This window comes from Rhopalosiphum maidis, chromosome 1 (assembly GCF_003676215.2).
Source record: "Rhopalosiphum maidis isolate BTI-1 chromosome 1, ASM367621v3, whole genome shotgun sequence".
Classification (NCBI taxonomy): domain Eukaryota; kingdom Metazoa; phylum Arthropoda; class Insecta; order Hemiptera; family Aphididae; genus Rhopalosiphum; species Rhopalosiphum maidis.
The window spans coordinates 3,515,956-3,536,903 of NC_040877.1; the positions used below are offsets into that span (position 1 = coordinate 3,515,956).

Here is a 20,948-nt window from a genome sequence, read left to right on the forward strand (position 1 = left end):
GTGTGGAAAATATTTATTATATAGTTTGAATTTTAAATAGGTATATCGTATATCTATTTGATCGCTGTATATTTTTTAATGTTTTGTATTATAATTTTTAAAAACATAAAATGTTTGTAATTTTAGTAGATGCAGAGTACACACTTTTCTAATATCATTAAAATATCGTAATAATAAACAATAAATAGATCTTAAGTTATAAGCATTTGAAGTTTAGAATATAAACTTTAGACGAATGGTGTAAAACGATAAAGGGTAGGCACTAGTCCGCAAAAGTTGTGGTTTCCTATTCCGGTCAATCTGCAATATTATAAATCGAATCTTCGACAGTGAAAGAAGTAGAACAATATAACTTTTCGTAAAATACCTTTCAGTATTTTACCTCAACTTTAAGTCATAAAGTTTTGTTCGCTTCAAAATCGAGTTTAAACTTTAGAAATTTTTTCTTTTTAATCACTTAAATTTACTCAGCAAATTAGCGTAGCCACCTGTAGTCTAACGAATAAATTAGACTGCGGTACACGTCAGTTTCACTCCGCATTCGGGATCCCGGCGGCGACTGCGCCATTCTTTGCCGGTCGTTGATGACGTGTCTGGATCACGATTCGCGACTCACAGCTGCAGCAGCAGTCCGGTTTGTCCGCAAACTCGTTGTAAATAATATAATAGGTACATTATAACGTACAGTATATTATTATTATCAATAATGTGTTTAGCCCGGTAGATGCATTATGCGCGTTAGATAGGTATATACGAGTACCTATACACACACACACACACACACGACTCGTGCGTCGGTCAGCCGGTCTCACATTTGATGCTCCCTGTAGACAATGTAATAATAATATAATAAAATACAATATCCTATAAATCCCGACGGCGTATGTATATACAAAAATATATTTTCACCCCGGTTGACGAATGACGGTGAATAAACGTTCATTTCGGTATACTGCACACTCGCACGACACGCGGGCCGCCGCATTCCAGCGATAGACCTCCCCCCGGCCGCCGCGGGCGACGTCCTCCGGGCACTATAAGCAAACTGCATTCCAGTCCAGATCGGCGGGTCCCATTCAATTGTTTCTTGTGTTTTTCTCCCTCTTCTCCGACCGCTCTTTTAATTCCGTTTCATACAATCTGATTTTTTATTATTATGATTATTATTTCATTTCGTTTTCATATTTTCCTCCTATCGTATCTATAAATACACGTATTACATGATAATATTATACCGCCTTATTAAATCCGCCGCGCGTTACCCGCGGCCCTGCGGTATATACTGCATAATGATATCATTACAACAGCCTACAATACGAGTATAATAATAATAAATACATAACAGGCAATTTGGCAATTTGGTCTTGCCCTAGCAAATTCGATCACGAATACATACAAATATTTTGTTTTGTGTGATATTATTTTGTATTATATTTATTAGTTTATTACTTATAATTATCTAAAACTGATGAAAAAAACAACACTAATTAATATTGTGATGTTTTGAATATTTTAAAACAATTATAATAATGATAATAATTAAAATATATATCTACTATAGAATATGAATTATTGATAATGAATGATCAATGCACTTGTACGCACCTTTATAAAACAAATAAATACTAGTGAAGAAAATAAGACAGATGTTACAATTCTAGGGTCATTATATTTTAATAAATCGTATACAAATAAATAGGTAATAATACAATTATAATTATTATTTGATTATGTTTTTTCATCAATATTATATAATTATTATTGTTTGTAATAATAATTTTAATACCAAGTATTACATAAAAAATATTTTTTTTCTATTCACAAAAATTGTTCTAGTTATATAAATGTACATAATTATAATACACGTAAGTACATTACACGTACAAATGATCCGTTTCCAAAAATATATATTATTTTACTAAATGGAATATACTAACAACGACAGTGTGTAAATTTGTCGTAAATTAGTCGGTAAATTCACGCACATAAGTATAGGTATTGATGCGTAACCTCCACAGCTACTGCATGCTGCTTCGGGATGAACACGCCCCGGCTATATGGTGACGCGACCCCCGGTCTTATCAAACGACACGTGTCGCCGGACTCGACCTATATAATTATTAATTATAATAATATAATAATATATATTACGAGTATAATAATATCAATCGTTTCGATTGTCGACAGATTCGTCAACTCCACGAAAAGCCTTCGTCACAAAACGATTATACATGATTCATTAAATTCGAGTGTTTGGCGCGTTAATATGTGCGAAATCGTTAATGTGGCCCGCACTGTAATATACTTAATCATAGATACGAATTACGTATTTTCCTATATATCGTGTGTGTGTGTGTGTGTGTATTATATCGTAATTTTCGCTTGTACATAATTGACGCATTTACACTCACACAACCGTTGTGCTAATTATATGCACAATCGATACAGAGTAGATTATCATATTAATATAAATTATTCCATTATTGTTATTTACAAGATATGTTAGTGATTATAAATTGTATGTTTTCTTTCGAGAGCACATAAAAAATAATTATATCTAAAACGATTAAGAGTTTAGGTAATGAATAATGATTCTCTGTACGCATATATAATATTTGCATATGTACTTGTATTAAAAAATATAATATTGAATATTTTACAAATCCACTTCAAATTATTTGAAATCAAATCGCAGTAATAAAAATATATTAACGTAATTATTTCTTCCTTTTTTCCATACTCGATTCAAACTATATTCGTTGTCTGTGCTAACTGCAAATTATGTAAATGTAGTATGCAAATTATATTTTTTATTGTATCTTTATTTATAGTCAAGGGTAGTGCTGTTAAGTATATGAGTACTGCTAATTGGTAATTATTGCTATTATACGCTAAAATACATATATATAGGTGTACATTTTTTATTTTTTAACTTTGTATTTATATATATAAATGTATTTTTGTAAATACTTATATAATGTACACTTATAACTATAAACGATTACGATTTTCCACAAAACCAACTCGAGATCTACTTAAACTGGTTTTTTTGCATCAAAATCATCGATTGAGTTAGACGATTTTTGTGGAACTTTTAGCAAGAAAAAGAAAACGAAAAATGAATAGAAGATTCGAATATATTTTCACAAATTTCGTTTTCATCCCCGCATATATCAATAGGTACGACGGAAATAATGTATAATTGACGTACGATTAAATCGATGTAACAACATAATATTATAATATATTATTATGATGTTGCGTGCGTGCGTGCAGATAATATGCAGACCACAAAGTCGCATCAAATCGCGCATAGGTTGTATCCCTCCCACCTCCATAATAATAATAGAAGGTATCACATTACCGTCGTAGCCTCATAACAGTCATAACATTATAATACATCGTAGAGGGTCGTTCGAATTTTGAAATCGGAGGTGATTGCATGCGTATTAAACGCGTGTGTATATATATATCAATAACGTAAGCCCGCTATAGTTTCTCGACGGTTCGTACGAGTCTTTGTATAGTAATAAATAATAATATATTATGTCCATCACAATTATCTAGACACGTCAATGCGTTGGCGAAATACGAATTGAAACGATTTGAATTTAATCTAATCACGAAAATCAAAAACATTACATATTATAATGTAGTCTTTTGTTAATGTAAACTTTTTTAAATGTATTCTATGGTTTGGAAATAAATCATAGGTATCTGATATCATAATGTAATATCAAGTACGTAAAGAGTTAATTAAAAAGGTGCTCTATCTTATAAATGTATGTTAAATACATTCATTATTTATTTTGGGAGATTTAAAAATTTCTACAGTTGGTATATCTAAAAGACATAATGATACTTTTGTCTATATCTCCCCCCCCCTCAACAATAACGTTACCTATCATAATATCTTACTACCATCGCTTCGTTACAGAACACATGACACACATGATCCACAAGTCCAAAAGCAAAACAGTCAGGGTACTGGCGGATGTGTACGCGAGCATCGAAGGACCGGCCGTTGGTCCGTTGGACACGTTCTATGGACGGCTATCGCGGTACGTGCACGAGGACCCGGAAACGACTCCGGCATCGAGCTTGGAAGACGCGGCATCTCGGCTGTTCACTGACCTATTTCCGATCGTCTATCGAACAGTGGCCGCGGCAGCCGACAGACCGGATGGTGGTGCATCCGAGTTCGACGAGGATTACGTCCAGTGTCTAGCCGGCAAAGCATTAGACGTTAAACCGTTCGGCGACGTTCCGTACACACTGGCCAAGGACATTTCCAGGACGTTTTCCGCTACCAACGTACTCGTACACGCACTCAGGTAATAAATTATATAGATAGACGATAACGATAGTTTTCTAAGATTTTTTTTTTAACGTCTTTTCGCGTTTTCGTTCCAGTGATAATCCGTATTTTTATAGAAAAAACCCGAAAATAAAGAAAAATAGTCAATGTATGAAATAACACGTTTTTATCGAATAGTTTTGTTCAAACTTAAATAACAAATAGGAAGTATTTTTATCGATTTTTTTGAAAGAAAAAAAATATGATATTGATTATTATTTAAAATATTTCAATGTTTACAAGATGTAATCATGTATGATTTTAATATCGTCCAATAAATTAATACTCATTTAAAGATAACTATATTAGACACTATAGTACTATACGCTATTCTTTTATTTTAAATTATAAGTTACATAATTTATTACAAGTCATAAGTTCCAAAACATCATGTACTGAACTGCGTACAGTCGTTTCCGTCCCCGAAATCAATTAATAATACACTCAGCAAACAATTTGTATATTTTAGATCGCATCGTGAACGTCAATTAAGTCTTTAATTTTATCACTTAAATACGACGAATGTATTTCATTGTTATTTCTGTAGATACGGTGGCCAACTGGTGGACGAAGAGCACTCCCGATCGTGGCTGGGTTACGGGAACAGGGAACAGTGTACGGCGGCGCTGACAAAGATGAGACAGTGTTCGTGGTGCGACGGCAAGGACGCGAAACCGTGTCACGGACTGTGCGTGAACGTGATCCGCGGTTGTCTGGCCAGGGAGACGGCGCACCTGGACGCGCCGTGGACCGGATACTACGAGGCCGTCGACCGGCTGGTGTCTGCCATCAACAACGGTCAGTCGTCGGTGTGTCTGGAGGACCTGCTTAGATCCCTGCACTCGAGGATATCCGAGGCCATCATGTACGCGATGAACCACGCTTCCGATATACAAAACAACGTGAGTAGTATTTTACGTATCATTCATTCGTCCGACACTTTTGTTGAACCGCGTGAGAGAGTTACAGGTACTTACTTACTTAGTATATACCTTTGAATCTTTATTGTGGCCCCGATTGATATAATTATCTCACGGATTTGTTGTCTCGTCAATGGACTTTCAACAATGCAGTCGTAAATATCGTTTGGTAAATCTGTCGCTCTCCGTGTTCCCTTTTTTTGATTTGTTTACTTTATTTAGCTTTGAATAACAAGGCACCGGTGTATAACTAGTGATTAAACCTATACAAGATACCTGGATACACACCACGACGGATTAAAATCATCGTTTTAATTGCTACAGATTTATTTAAAAATTTGTTTATATTAATTAATTCGTATCATATATTACACACGTAGGGTTACTGGGTACGTGTATTTTCTACTTGCAGAATTAAGATTAATTTTCTATATTATTCGCTGTTGAGTGTTTCATTTCGTTTGTCTGCATTCAGTTTGACGTAATAAAATCGTTGTACGTGTAAAAACGTACGGACAATCGTAACGAGTTCGTTTGATTACGTTTTATTTATCATATCGTAATAGTGTTTCAACGATAATTAATAACTATATAATAATTATATATATTAGGTGCACAAATTTATTTAGTAATTTTCACGGAGACTCTAGAGTGTAGTTAAATCGAGGTCAATCCTGATTATATTTATACCGTTTTTACTCGCGATAACGAAATTCGTGGATACAATACGCGTACAATACCATGTTTCATACGTGTGTGCGTGTGTTTGAATGCATATTTTTTTGCGATCTCTAATGAGCAATCGACGTCGTAGGAAATATTTTGGTATCTATATATACGTCGCGGAAAGCCGAAACCAAACGTTGTTCTTTCGAGAGATGAAACGAAAGACCAGGTGGTCCGAACTCGTGGAATTCAAATGTATGGCGATTCCCCCGCAGATATCAATGACTCTGAGCGATCGGATATCTCCGACACGGTTTTACTGAATGGCTCGGGCGGTGTAATAATAATATAATACGTACCCATTATAATATGGATAACGTATACGCGCGCGGCCGACGTCGGGACCCCGAAATACCGACCAGACGGATCGGTGCGCCTAGTAGCGCCACCTGAGATTACGAGACGACGACGTGCACATCGTCGTCGGGGCGAGGACCGGTGCAACGCGTCGTGTGACTCATCTCAATGAAATGCTGGACTTCCATTGGTCCGGCGAGAGGAATTCCGATCTGCCGGCACCTTTCACGCACACACACGCAAACGCACGTGTATACTTGCATACTGCATTATATTCATATATATATATATACAGACGTAGGCGTGTACACAAACGCACAACCCTTCCGATACTAAACTCGATTTACCATATTTGGACCGGTTCCAACTCGCACATACACACACACACACACACACACACACACACACACAGAGCGCTGCACCTCCCGACAATCCGCATTTACCTATATACATTATATATTATATTTACAAGCAGAACCCCGTGCACATACATACATACCTATACATTATTATGTCGGTCCACAACAATGTGGAAGCACATATGATGAGTGAACAATATAAGATGAATTCGGTCGATTTGTATAGCGCTAACGAGGTGCCGGCAGGTGTGTTGCAGTGCAGGAGAAACAGGACGTTCGATTGCGGTACATCTACCTCTGTACGGGGTTGGAAACCCGTCAACTGAGTTTCGTCCAAAACCTTGCATTAGGCACGGTACCAATAAGCACTGCACAATAGATGGGCATTACCATCGTTGTTGAAATTACGAGTTTTGTCGGAATTCGTTTTGCGATATCAATATAATATAATAATAATCATTTTTGAATGTTTTTCGTCGACGTTAACAAAATAAATCGATTATCACGTCTAGAAACCGTTTTAAAGACGTCTACTGATTATACGTAACCGAACGATAAATCATCATTCAAGTGTCGTTGTTTCAGTCCTATAACAATGCGACGGTATTGCAGCGAACGTATATATAGAAAAAAAGAATAAAAAAGAACATATAATACAATTTGGAAAAATCGTCGACAAAACCGTATAAAGCAAGAATTAGAAAAATGATGGAATTATATTAATAAACATTATTATCGAATGGCATACTTACATTTTTCTTGACAATGTTTTGTTTCAACGAAACTGGGTCAAATTAGTGAAAACTAGGTTTTTTCTATTTTTCTAATTTTGTATACATACCTTTATAGTTTATACTAGGTATATATAATAGAATATCTATGTAGGTACTCTACTCTACTCTTCGTAAAAACACGATGGCGGCGTGTGAAACGGAACCATGAAAAGGGAAAATAATACGAATTTTGTATTGAAGGAGTGAATTTAATAACGAAAGTAATTTTTCTAACACTGAGAACATATTATTTTAAATAAAAAACAAAGTAAAATAAAGCTAATTTTAATTTATACGCATAGAGCAAATTGATAAAAGAAAAGTGAAACGAAAATGTTTAAAATTGTAATTTATTTTGAATAAAGGAAATAGTATACTCTTGCAAGAGTCTTAGACTTTTGTATAATCGAATATGCCGAGCCCACAAGGTTATTTATTTCGAGAATACAGGGTGCGGTAAATTCAAATAAATTACCAATACATCGTTATGAATAATTTATTACAGTATAGTCGTCTTGTGTGCGTTATACATTTAAAAGTCGCGCCGTTTTTATAATATATATATATATAATTAGAAGAGTCGTTACAAATACAAACGTATTTAAGTACCGTATAATTATTATTAATAATCTGCGATTAGCCATGTACGTATGTCTAAAAGAAGCACACGAGGCGGTGCAATGGTATGAAAATCACACTGTATATTTTAAGATAGGAATGGTTAATATACCAAGTTAAGGCCAACGATTTATATGTGTGACAAGATTATATGCATGGCGACGACGACGGTGGACGATGCATTTTTAGCGTGTATCTCGGAATGGAATGTCGCCGTGCAGTTGGTTTATTTTTACCGGGCGTAAAAAAAAAGATAGAAACATACGCGCGCACAGAGGGAGAGTGAAATAGTGTTCGGGAGAAGGGAGAGGAGAGGAATAGGGAGAGAGAGAGAGAGAGAGAGAGAAGCCGGTGTATCATTGGCAACAGGAAATTTCTTATTAGAACCCGAGTGAAGAACGGGTGTCTGGCTCCCCAATAAATCTGTCGCGAGTAAAAATTCCAACGATCGTGCCAAAAATAAGACCATTTCATACTAGATTTGTCCCCCGAGTGCTATAAACCCTTTAAAAAGTTCAACAGGATGGGTTCCACATTTAATATATTTTATTTTCATTTATAAAATACTTTTAAATTTAATAAGCCCACGAAGCAATATAAGTTTAATACTCAAAAGTTTAACGCCAACAGTCCAGTATTATACCTTGACATTTTGTTGACTGTTTGAAGTTTTCAAAGTAATGTAATTACAAACTACACGCTCCTTATATTGTATTGACAGTTAATTTTATTTTGTTTGTTGAGTCACGGACATAATGGCTGTATGAACATTCGCATTAAAGTGTTATAATGTAGGTATTTTAACAAAAACACGAAATGTAAGTATCACATATCATATAAAGTAAATTGCCGAATGTCTTAAGAAAAGTTATTTTATACGTTTGATAAAAGAACAATATTTTGTGGGAATGAAACAATTTTAGATTGACATACAATTAATAACAACTAATAAAAATATTATGCTTATTTAGAATATAACATAAAATTGTATATCCACGGGGAAAATCATCGGTAGCCAAAATACAAAAGGTGTTAACAAGTCACTACTAATGACCTTATATCGAATTAGAATTTTGATTTATACATACGTAGCTAGTTTGTATAACTACTTACGTAAATTCCGTACACGTAAGTAGGTATATCATTTCTGAATCCCCTAGAGCTATGTTTTTTTCATTGGATAAAGCTTTACTAGAATAGGTACATCGTACATGTTTAAAATAATAATATTAAAAAATTATGCAGATTGCCACACGATATAAAATGGTCAAGGGCCCGACCTTTTAGAGTAATATATATTATAAATTTTTGTTGATACGTATATACAACACCAAGACGAGATAAATAAATATTTAATTTGTTGTTTATTAAACTTAACGATAAATTAAAATCCATTAAATTAAAAAATAATTATTTATGTTACATATAATATATAATATAATATTATTATATATTATATAATTTTCGAAATGGTACTGTATCTTAAGTGGTAAATATCAATATTTTTTTGAACAGAATAGATTAATCTTTGATAAGACATTAGTTTCATATTTATATAATAAATCTCCCCCATCAATATATTAAAAAAAAAAACATTTTGCTGTGTTTGTTGAAATCTGATGATGAATTAATAGCATTTTTAAAAAAACATAGTATTCAGCTATCTCTATCAACGTAAAATAATTTAATTTTAAATTAATTATGCACAATAGAAATGTTATTTTATTCATTTTTTTGTAAAAGTTAGAACTCCTGGGCCCCCACACGAGTCCTCTCAGTAGGATCCAGTACTCATACGCATATGAATTTAAATGAAATAAAAAATAAATAAATATTTAAAATAAAATATTTCAACGGCTTAGAACTACGCGATAAAAAAAAAAAAAAAGTAGGTAAACAATATTTAACAAAAGTAGCTGTGCGCGCAAATCTAATAATAATAATACAATAAATTATACATAATATATAGGCAATAATATAATATATGGCTGCCGAATCGATATTTGTATATTATGGTTTCGACATGCTAGATGATGTTCGGTATCTCGTGATTAATCACGAAAGTAAAACGAAACTGTTATGGCCTCTTGTGTACGGAAAGAGGGAGAAAAAATAAAACAAAAAAAAAAAATCTAAAGTGGATATTATAGCTATGGAAAAAAAACCAGAGTAATCGATGATGTGTTATGACGCGTTTCGAATCCGTCGATTGTGTTTAGTTAAATATATATAATTACGCGGGGCATTCACCGTGTACCTTATATATATAATGTGCTGTTCGTTTTGAATTGTGTCGCGATCAACGCGAATCGGTTTGTATATATATATAGGTATACATTATACATTGTACAGACAAGGTGTGTATAATAGTTGTCGAGTGTGTTCGTTCGTTCCTGATATATAATAACAGTGCTCTGCATGACCACAACGCGTAATTATTCGATGGTTAAGCGCACTCATGACGTGTTAAACACCTATAAAGTATAAACACCGCACTGAAGTATTTTTCAAAAACTACATACCTATTTCAAAATACATTAAAAAATAGTGCAAATTATTGTTATAAACAAAATACAATAAAATAAAATCTTAAGATATATATAAATACAAAACTGTAGTACATATTTTTGAATATTTAGATATTTTCTCCATTTTGAGATATGTTTCGGTTTGTTTTTGATTTTTGAGTTATTATACTTCTTTTTTCGGACTATTTTTGCACATTTTCTTTTAAATAACGTTCATAAAAACAACAACAATCTACAGTTATTATACCATATGATTATTGCAGGACAGTTTCAATACTCTCGCTCTGTAACAGTGGCTGCAAGTTGTTTCAGTATTTAAATTTACACGCGTACCTCACCGATTTGGATATTGTCCGTGTCTTGATTGTTTAACGTCATTCTTATAGCTCTTAAGTGCTATTTATTTTATTTATTTTTAGTATAGAAAATAAATTGCTAGAAAAAAATACGTATATTTTAGAGTTTTTAAGTGCATACCTGCTTGCTATATCTCCTTTCCTAATCATCATCGTTCGAATATAATTTACGACGGTGAAAAAACGTGAAACGATATAAACGTTTTCGGGAGCGGCATTATCCGCGATAATTATACGGGACGTAAGACAACGTGAATGAGTGTTATAATGACAAAGGGTAAGTTCGTTATAATTTAAATGCATTGAAGATGGAAGTAGAAGAAGAAGAAGAAGAAGAAGAAGAAGAAGAACGAACGAACAGGAGAAGGAGATGAAGGAAAAGTAGGATGAAAAAAAATAGTAGTTTGATATGCATACATGTATAGGTATATAAACGAGTTACATATAAACAGTTACACGGCAAAATTGCTGCGACATTCTATCGGAGAATTCCGTCACTTATTTTTATCGTTCGACATACTACCGGAATGCTATTATGCCGCAATATTTCTCGGTAGGCTACACACTAACACGCACACGCTCAAACAAACAAACACAGATATATTATAATTTAAGTTGGACATCAGCTGTGGTACAGTAATGTGTGGTGGTCAAGGATGCTACGCAGAGATTTCACTACGGTCCGCTCCGGAGCACCGTCAAGTCGCCTTGCACCCGTATTTACTATTTTTACTTTGATTTCACTAGCATAATAATATAATATATTCTTATTGCTACTATACATCCGTCGGCACGATAATAATATTATATTGCTCGGATGTTGCTCGTTTATTATTTCGCAACTATTTTCTTTCACCCTTCCCCCTGAGTTATTATCGTGCCAATAGTAATGCATTTCAGACATCAGTACGCAAGTTTTTTTTAATCCGCGTCAAATGCATGTTAAAATTTACAAATGTATACAATCTCGATTCGATATTGGATATTATTAAACTTTTAAAACGCAAATTGATTTTTACGTCTTCAAAATTTCATTCGAGATAAACATTTTTATTGTCAAGATAAATATCAGCATGCCATTACGTCATGCCGTCGTATAACTGTAGCTGATAGCATTAATCGGTAAACCTATAACACAATATTAATTCTTAAACAGAAATGATTTAGTGCTTTACGTAGAATCTTTTTTATATTACCATTTTTTACCCATAACCGTCAGAAATGATCGAAGTTAAGATTATTCATATTAATACTATAATAGTTTCTTTAGTAATTTAAATATTGCAAGAAGCCAATAGTAAAGGTCATTAGATACACACCTCATTTTTTGGTATTTTTTATGTTCTTTAGTTTAGCTATACGAAATGAGACCGGCGAGTAAAGAAATGTGGTTTTGCTTTAAGTACTTAACGAATGTATGTTAGATATTAGTGACAAATCAAAATATTACACAATTTTATTTTCCTAAATCAATTTTGCGCACGCATACCTATGCCTGTATAATTTACTTCGACGACTTAGAACCAGTAGATTTGCTGTGAATGTTTCGTTCTATAGTTCCACTATATTCGACACTAAATAATATTAAAAAATCTAGGTCAATTTCCACTCAGCAGTTTTTAAAATAATTTCTACCTGTAGGTATGTGGACAATTCCCATTCATTATTTATTATGATGAGCATATTGTAGTTTTACGTTTGCATTATTCCAGTAAAATCAACTTATGAAGAATCTTGTATAAATTGTCAAGTCCCAGGTATTAAAATTAAACATTTAATGAATTTTGATATTGAAAACGGGTTTGGACGTTTTAATTTTATGCTAACTTTAGATCATATAAACAACTTTTTTCAATTTATTTATGTGAAAAAGGTTAATTATTATTAAAATATACAAAATGTGTATAACATTAACGATTAACGTAAAATTTTGATAAGTGATTATCTAAATTTGTTTAAAAGTTGTTAAGGCTTAAAATCTAAATAACACAAGACGACAAGAAATCCACGTTTGTTTTCAAAATCCCCAACGTGTTATTTGAATGACAAATATTCAGTAGATATACACTGAAATGAAAATAGATATTTTTAGAATGAAAAATAATGCTATATAGAGTGATTCTCACCCCTTATTTCATCAATAATACAGTTATTTAAAATCTTATATTTGTAATTTTTAAACATAGATAATTAAAGACCATATTTTTAAATCCTTAAGATTTTTTCTACTATTTAAGAGTGTCCTAGCTATGAAACAAATTTCTGTTTTTTAAATGAAAATCGCTTTTTATTATTTAAATCATTTAATAAATATTTTTTCAAAAAACTATACACATCAAAATCAAAATTCGAACTTGTTAATTTTTAATTTATTGAACTTTGGATAATTTAGTAATGTCCATGGTAATAATAGCTTCGCTATACAGTGATCAAATAAAATATTTACAGTAAAAAGGAAGTTACCATTTGAAAATCAAAAGTTTGTATCGTTACAGTACACTATTAAGTATCAATCTCAATTAATCTCAAGAATTTGAAAAAATTGTCTTTAAGTTTAATTTAAAATTTCAAAAATCAGTATTTAAATCAATTTGTTAATAAAGGAAAAAATAGAGTCGAGAATCTTTGGCGAATCACTCTATATATACGTAATATATTACTATGCACTCATATACTTTATGAGCTTTATTCTGGTGTACATAATATGTAATATTTATTTAAGTGTCCGGTTAGGTTAGATGCCCGAACGAGAAAAAAATAGAGTCAAGTGTAAACGAGTTTTGATAGTATGTTATTTATATTATATAATTATAATAATACACATTGATACTTATGCCTGCACCTATTCCTATTATAATATATTAACGCAAAATCATAAATTATATAAATAATATGTAATTTATGTTGTGTGCATATAATATACGTTATTACTGTTATTAGATAACAATATTTAATAATTTAATCGGTACGGAGCTTTTAGTGTATGTAAGTCTAACAATAATATTCGAACGACGAGATTTTGCTCGTATAGTTTATTCTTATCATATCGTTTCGTCGGACTACATATTAATACATTATTGATTATTCGCTAAACTGAGTGATTATTATTTTTATTGAAGAACTCTAATTATTTTAAAAACCATCAACGTTATTCAAAATACTATATTTCTACATTATTCCAGGCGGTTACAAAACAGTAGTAGGTACAGTAGTGTTTGTCGCTACTTCATCGCTCATCAAAATGTTCAAATTACTCATTCTAAATTCGTTTTATACAAATCAGAGTACTCTGAATGATTTACCGCATGAAAATATTAGATTAAAAATAAACGTTGTCATTCAAAAAAGTACAATATTAAACAATTGTAAAGAATAACTTGTATGAGTTTTTTCCAAATATCTTAATAGTCGTTGAATCTTTGAACGTTTTGTACGTTTAATTAATCACCTCACGTAACGGGTGCGGTATATTATATTATTATATTGCAACCGAAAAACTCGAAATTCGGGTGTTAGCAAAATGATATCGATACCCGCGCGCACTACATAATAATAATAATAATAATTAATAATATGTATAGACGTATTATAGTGTATACGCGTATTATTATCACCGTGTCGATTCGCATTCGCACGGTGCGGTGCGGTGTGCGTCCGTATACTCGCGACAAAGGCGTCTGCGGGTAACTTGATGTATAATACGACTAGTTTTTTTTTTTTCGTTTCGTTTTTTTCGTTCAGCCGTACACAATATACCAATTTATATTACATTATTATATTATGTATACATACGAGTATTTTGTGTGCACCATATTATACGCTCTCGTTGCAGTTTTACATTTCGCTCGTTCTCCTCCCACTCCGCGTACAATCTATTATACTACATAGGTATCGTTGGTTATTTGTCCCGGCCAACATGCGGTCTGTGTGTGTGTGTGTGTGTGTGTGTGCTTGTATATAATACGTGCGTATGGTCGGAAACCGGGCTGCGTCGGGGAGACTAAACAAACACCGCGTGGGTTTCAACGGGAGGGAAAAAAAATGAGAGTCAGTAATATTATTATTGCAGCGTGTTGTCGTAGGCTTTGGCCGGTCGGTTTGTCGGACGAAACGATCCGAAATTTACCTATATACGTATGCATGTATATTATGTCACCCGCTACCATATCGATAACTGCTACATTCTCCTATACCATACGATATTTAACGTGGATTCCCACTACAGGTTATGTACTCATACGTTCGCATATATGTGTATGACAAATATGAACGTTCCCCCGAAGTTTGATCGTTCGCGTTTCGTATCGATTGAAACGATTATAATAATAATTATAAAATATAATAATATGATAACCGATATCATTCCATCGAGATTACATTTTTATCGCAAGTGATAACTCGACAACTTGACGTTTGACGGAAAAAAATGTCCCTAGACATACCTACGGTTTCCGTGTAATAATATATACCTAGGTACATAATAGTTATGCAAACGATGGTTTTCACGGCGAACGATATTGATTCATGATTGTACAAATGAATGGGATATTTTACGCAAAATAATAATATTCATTTCTATAATATGAAATCTTGATGAATAAATACATAAACATAATTACACAAATAATCGCTATGTAAAGTATATGTATATCATGAATGCACGTCTACGCGTACATTATATTATAAGTTTATTGCTTTTTGTAAACGAATTAAAGTTGAATGGTGTGATTTACATAATTTTGGAAACTATATACGGTCGTTTTTATACGTTTAAATTAATTTGTAACTTTATATTTATATTATTTTAGATTAGATGCAGCTAAAATATACGGCTATTTATATATATATATATATAAATATTTTACTGCTTTATTATATTTAAAATTTAAATACATATGCAATATTTTAAACGTTCGTATCGAATTGCAATATATTATACACCACGAATAACCGCTCCGTATAAATAGTTGACTAAATGGTTGAGGTATGTTTATAGTTTACTGATGTCTACTGATGTCTACTGGATTGTAAAGTGCGGATTGGACTCTTAATTGAACACTCAACATTTGTACCGGTTAAGTATCGACCACCGAGATGTATATATAATTTACAGTGCAAATTATTATTATCGTTCCGAGAATAATTTTTTAAAATTGAGTATAATTGTTTGGAATTTGCATTTTAGTTGTGCAATAACAAAAAAATGATTTATTCGTTTCTGTCATGTCTAAGTACGGCGAGTACACGTAAACGTAGGTAATTTCAAATAAGTACATCCGATTGTGTATATAAAGCGTCCTAACGGTTTCTCGAAAACGGTACCTGTATATTATATATATATATATATATATGTATGTATGTTTATGTGTGTATATATATATATATATATACACACATAAATATAATATATAATATTGAGTGTATCTGTTATTATAGATACGTAAACATTAAAGGTTCTCCCGGTTTATTTTTTTTTAATTTAAAAATTTCAAATAATTTTGTTACATTCACTAAAACACGTCTATACAACATAATATTTTTATAATACTGCGAGTGTGAGTATATACGCTGACTATTTATTTTTATAATCAACAAACTCAAAAAAAATTAGACATATAGCTATATATTACAGTATGTACAACGATAAAAAAAATTGACAAAATAAAAATCGCAGAAATTAAAAAATGATTACCCACAACAATGATTTTAAGCAATTTATATAATATTATATATTATATTGTTATTGTTATTAATTATTTACTCGAAATTCGCTATTGACCACTGTATAGCATTGAACCGAAACACTTGTTTTATTTCCTATATATTATATTATTATCTATAACACGAGTGTGCGTCGTGTATGTATAATTATTATTCGCGTACATATATTATATACAGCTGTTCCCAACCAGTAAAGGGTCCGAACGTGGTTATTTTTTTTGCTAACTCGTTACTTGTTTTTACACACGATGACACTAATCTGTTTAACACACTACACACACTCAGTATAATAACCCTATGCTAAACAAACATCCGTTGCATGACGACTAAATTAGGGACTGAAACGGCGTGACGAATATTATATTATTAAATGTTTGGCATTTTAAATTTTTTCCTTCGTACTAGCCACTCAAAACTATATTATAATTATGTATATTAATTGACAATATATTAACTTTTATAACGTTTTGTTATTATTGATTGTGTATTGTAATTAAATTAACGATGTCATAATAATATGCTGAATCTTCAAATATATATATATATTATGGGTACAGGAGACATTTACTGCGAAATAATAGAAACGATGTTGATTAAACTATGACCATTATTTAGCCAAATTGTGTGATCGGATATGGGAGTATAACTAACTATAGTAAAATAATTAGTTTTGAAGAGTTATTAAGAGCGATAAATTATTAACAATATATATATATATATAATATGTTAATACGTATAATATACAAATTTCTTATAATATCATGTTTATTGTTATTATTATTGATTTATAGGAAATAGGAATATAGAAAGTATTAAAGAAATTCAGTTGGAATACTAGTATGTATTTTGGTATAATATAATTCTGATAATTATATTAAGTATATTATGGTAGTAATTCAATAAAAAAAATGAATTAGGATACTTTTAGAAATATTTTCGCTTATTTATTTATCTGTATACTATATAGGAATTAGGAAATGTATTTATTTCAAAGTATTATTATAACTACTATTTTTAATCTTTATAATTAATAATATATACTACAAAACAATGATAAGACAGCTATTTAGAATCGAGTTAATGATTTATTGTAAATTTATGATAGTTAAATTTTTAACTATTCATTTGATTTCAGAAAAAAATTAATAATATTAATTTAAGCCTTATTATTATTATCATGACTTACAATTATTAACGCATTACGTGGAAATTATATAGGTACATTAAAACGTCACTACATAAATATTTAAAAATGATAATTTACTCGTGGGGTTGGCTGATTTAAAAGGTAACTTTAATTAAAAATATATTTTCTTACGATTTACGATAATTGATTTCAAAGCCTTTTTACAATGTATGAATATGACTAAACGAACTAGGATAAGTCTTGTCTACAGTTGTAGAATATTGAATCGAATGCAATAATAAATAAGTATGTCCATAAAATATATCGAAACGGTTCTTTTGACAATCATTTTAGGATTTATAAAAATGTATTTTATTCACTTCCATTTCAAATAGAGGTCGTAAAAAAGGAACAATCGCAATCGTTGTGATGTGTCGATCATTTATTTATTTTCATGACCCAATTCTTTTAGTTTGATTATCGTCGTGCGAGCTGTGAGTTATTGCACTTGCGGCGGGGAGGTGGGAGGCGTCTGTTTTCTTTTTATTCGATGTTGGCGTTTTTCGAACAATATAAGTGACAATTAGAGTAACGCGTCGTCGGGCGTTTTCCTTTGATTAAGTTTTTGGCAACAGAGATGTACGCTCGAGCGGACGAATAAAGGCGACAGCACGGTCGTCGCGGAACAATAATAACATTATAATACATATCGATCTGCACCTTTATAGGTTATTGGGAGGTGTGCGCTGCTCGTATACGCTGTTAAAGTTTATCGAAACACGATAATAATACATATTAAATTTATTATTTACGTAAACGTACATGCGTGAAATAAAATGTACCTATAATGAATACGCATCAATCCTGCCATGGCCAATATAATAATAGTTAGTATAATACCTATACAGCATTATATTTATTTAATCATATAATATACATACGTGTGGTGTGTGTGTGTGTGTGTGTGTGTGTGTGTTTGTGTAGAAATAGTGAGAGATAGAGAGAGAAAGAGTGATACGACACTGAAACAGCCCGAAGTGACATACGCGACACACCCCAAAAGTTCGATACGACCCACTCGTTTCGTCAAAAACCGCATTTTGATTTACGATCATCCCGCGTAGTGGTTTATTCGAGAAATGGAAAACAAAGACCTCGTAAATCCCACAACGCCTACATATACATTCAAGTTTGTATACCTATCATAATATTTGTACGATATACAATATTGTAGAAATCGTATATAAGTCAAACGTGTTATCGATAACATGCACCATATACATCGCGCGAAACCGAATGAAAATATCGACGTGCATAATGTTACTTACTATACAACATCACATTTTCTACTTGCGTGTGCAATGTGCATGCTGCAGTTTAAAATATAATATTAAGTGTCACACGATATATTATGATAGCGCCTACACGTTTTTTTTTTTTTTTGATCAAGACGAATAATAAAAATACGATTCATTTGATCGCACAATATTATTTGAGAGTAGTATAAGTATGATATACTCGATGTTTATACGTTTTTAATCGACTAATTTTGAGATTAGAAAAAAAATTAAAACCCCTGCGCCTTGCAGTCATAAATGGTATAACAAAAAGTAAATATTATGTTACGTTGACTTAATAAACTAAAAATCGATTCAAACTTTACTTGTTTGGCATTTTATGCAATAACATTTTGTACAGCTCATTATAATAATATGTCTAGTATTAAATATACGTGGTTGATATTGTTATCATTAATATTCGTGTACAACAAAATGTTATTGTCGTTAAATAATTGGTTTTACCTGCAGTATACCTACGTAATAATAATAAAAATAACAATGATTATGATATTATGCATGCGTGCGTTATTATAAATTATAATATTACATACGCAAGGATTTCGTATAATAATAAATAAGCACACACATACACACTCGCACAAACATCACATAAAATACATAGGTATAGGTATTTTATAGGACGATAATGGTCAGAACGAGTTTTGAAATTCAACATTTTCAGTGTACTACGGACCGCGCGGTGATAACTCGATTTGAGAATTAAACGCCTATTTCCCATTTAAATTTAGTAGGTACCTACCATACGTATGTAGTTTTAATTTGCATCGATCGTTATTCAGGTATTCGGTCTGAGGACGAGATCCTACCACATCGTATTGCTGCAAGGTAGCGTTGAAAAAATAACAAGGCAAGATGTCGTTTATTTATGCAACGCGGTTATTATATGGTCAAATTGCTGTTAAAAATACCAATTTTTTATGGTTTTATTTATTTATTTGTTTATTTTTTGTTACATAGTATTGAAATCTCATACCAAGGTTAATATAACAACAAAATATGCACGCTTAATGATTAATTTGAGGATTAAATGTAAATTGTGTTCAGGTAAAATGTCAATTGCATAGGTTCTACGACGAGTGGTTGGTATTGACCAAAGGGAGCCACGACCACAATATGCAAGATACATTCGAAAGAAAACGAAATAAAAACTCACGTATATATTATCAAACGCTCGCAATAAATTAGCGCATATACTTAATACATAAATATTTAAAATAACATTTTAATGAAACGTGTATATATAGATGTTTTATGGACACTTCGCGTGCACGCATATTATTATTTTAATAATTGCATTCATGATGTAATAAGATTCGTTAATTTATACTTATTTATTAGACGAAAACATTAGAATAATATTTAATAAATAAAAATATCTGCAATTACATACAATATAATTGAATCATTAACACACAAATTAATAATATTATAATACATAGCTGTAGGCTTTGGAATAACATCGATATCGAGTGCAGTTTCAACGGTGGACATGGCTATCTTAATAATACAACGTAACACAACCATGTATTTTCTTTTATTAATGAGTTTACTCAAACTCTGATTTTTTGGATGTTTGACTATACTCAAGAAACATATTTAAAAGAATCATAGTTTTAGAAACCCTTATAATATTATCTTCCAAACCTATTATCTTTGGAACTCAACGTTTAGTAATTCGAAAACAGGTTGTTTAAATTTCTATTTAAGTACTCATACATCAACATCTTCAAAAAAGTCATCTGTTTAATACTTATACTGAAAAAAGGAGACTTTCATTTGAAAAAAAAGTTTGTATCGTCTCAAAAC

General features: G+C 31.6%; 1 protein-coding gene across 1 annotated transcript in view; it reads left to right on the forward strand.

Moving 5' to 3' along the window:
* LOC113560832 (division abnormally delayed protein-like) overlaps positions 1-20,948 on the forward strand; it is a 77,425-nt gene that overhangs the window by 44,852 nt on the left and 11,625 nt on the right. Inside the window, exons 3-4 of the mRNA XM_026966929.1 lie at positions 3,938-4,334; positions 4,905-5,259. Coding sequence (XP_026822730.1) covers positions 3,938-4,334; positions 4,905-5,259 — 752 coding nt within the window. The remainder of the gene's footprint in view (positions 1-3,937; positions 4,335-4,904; positions 5,260-20,948) is intronic.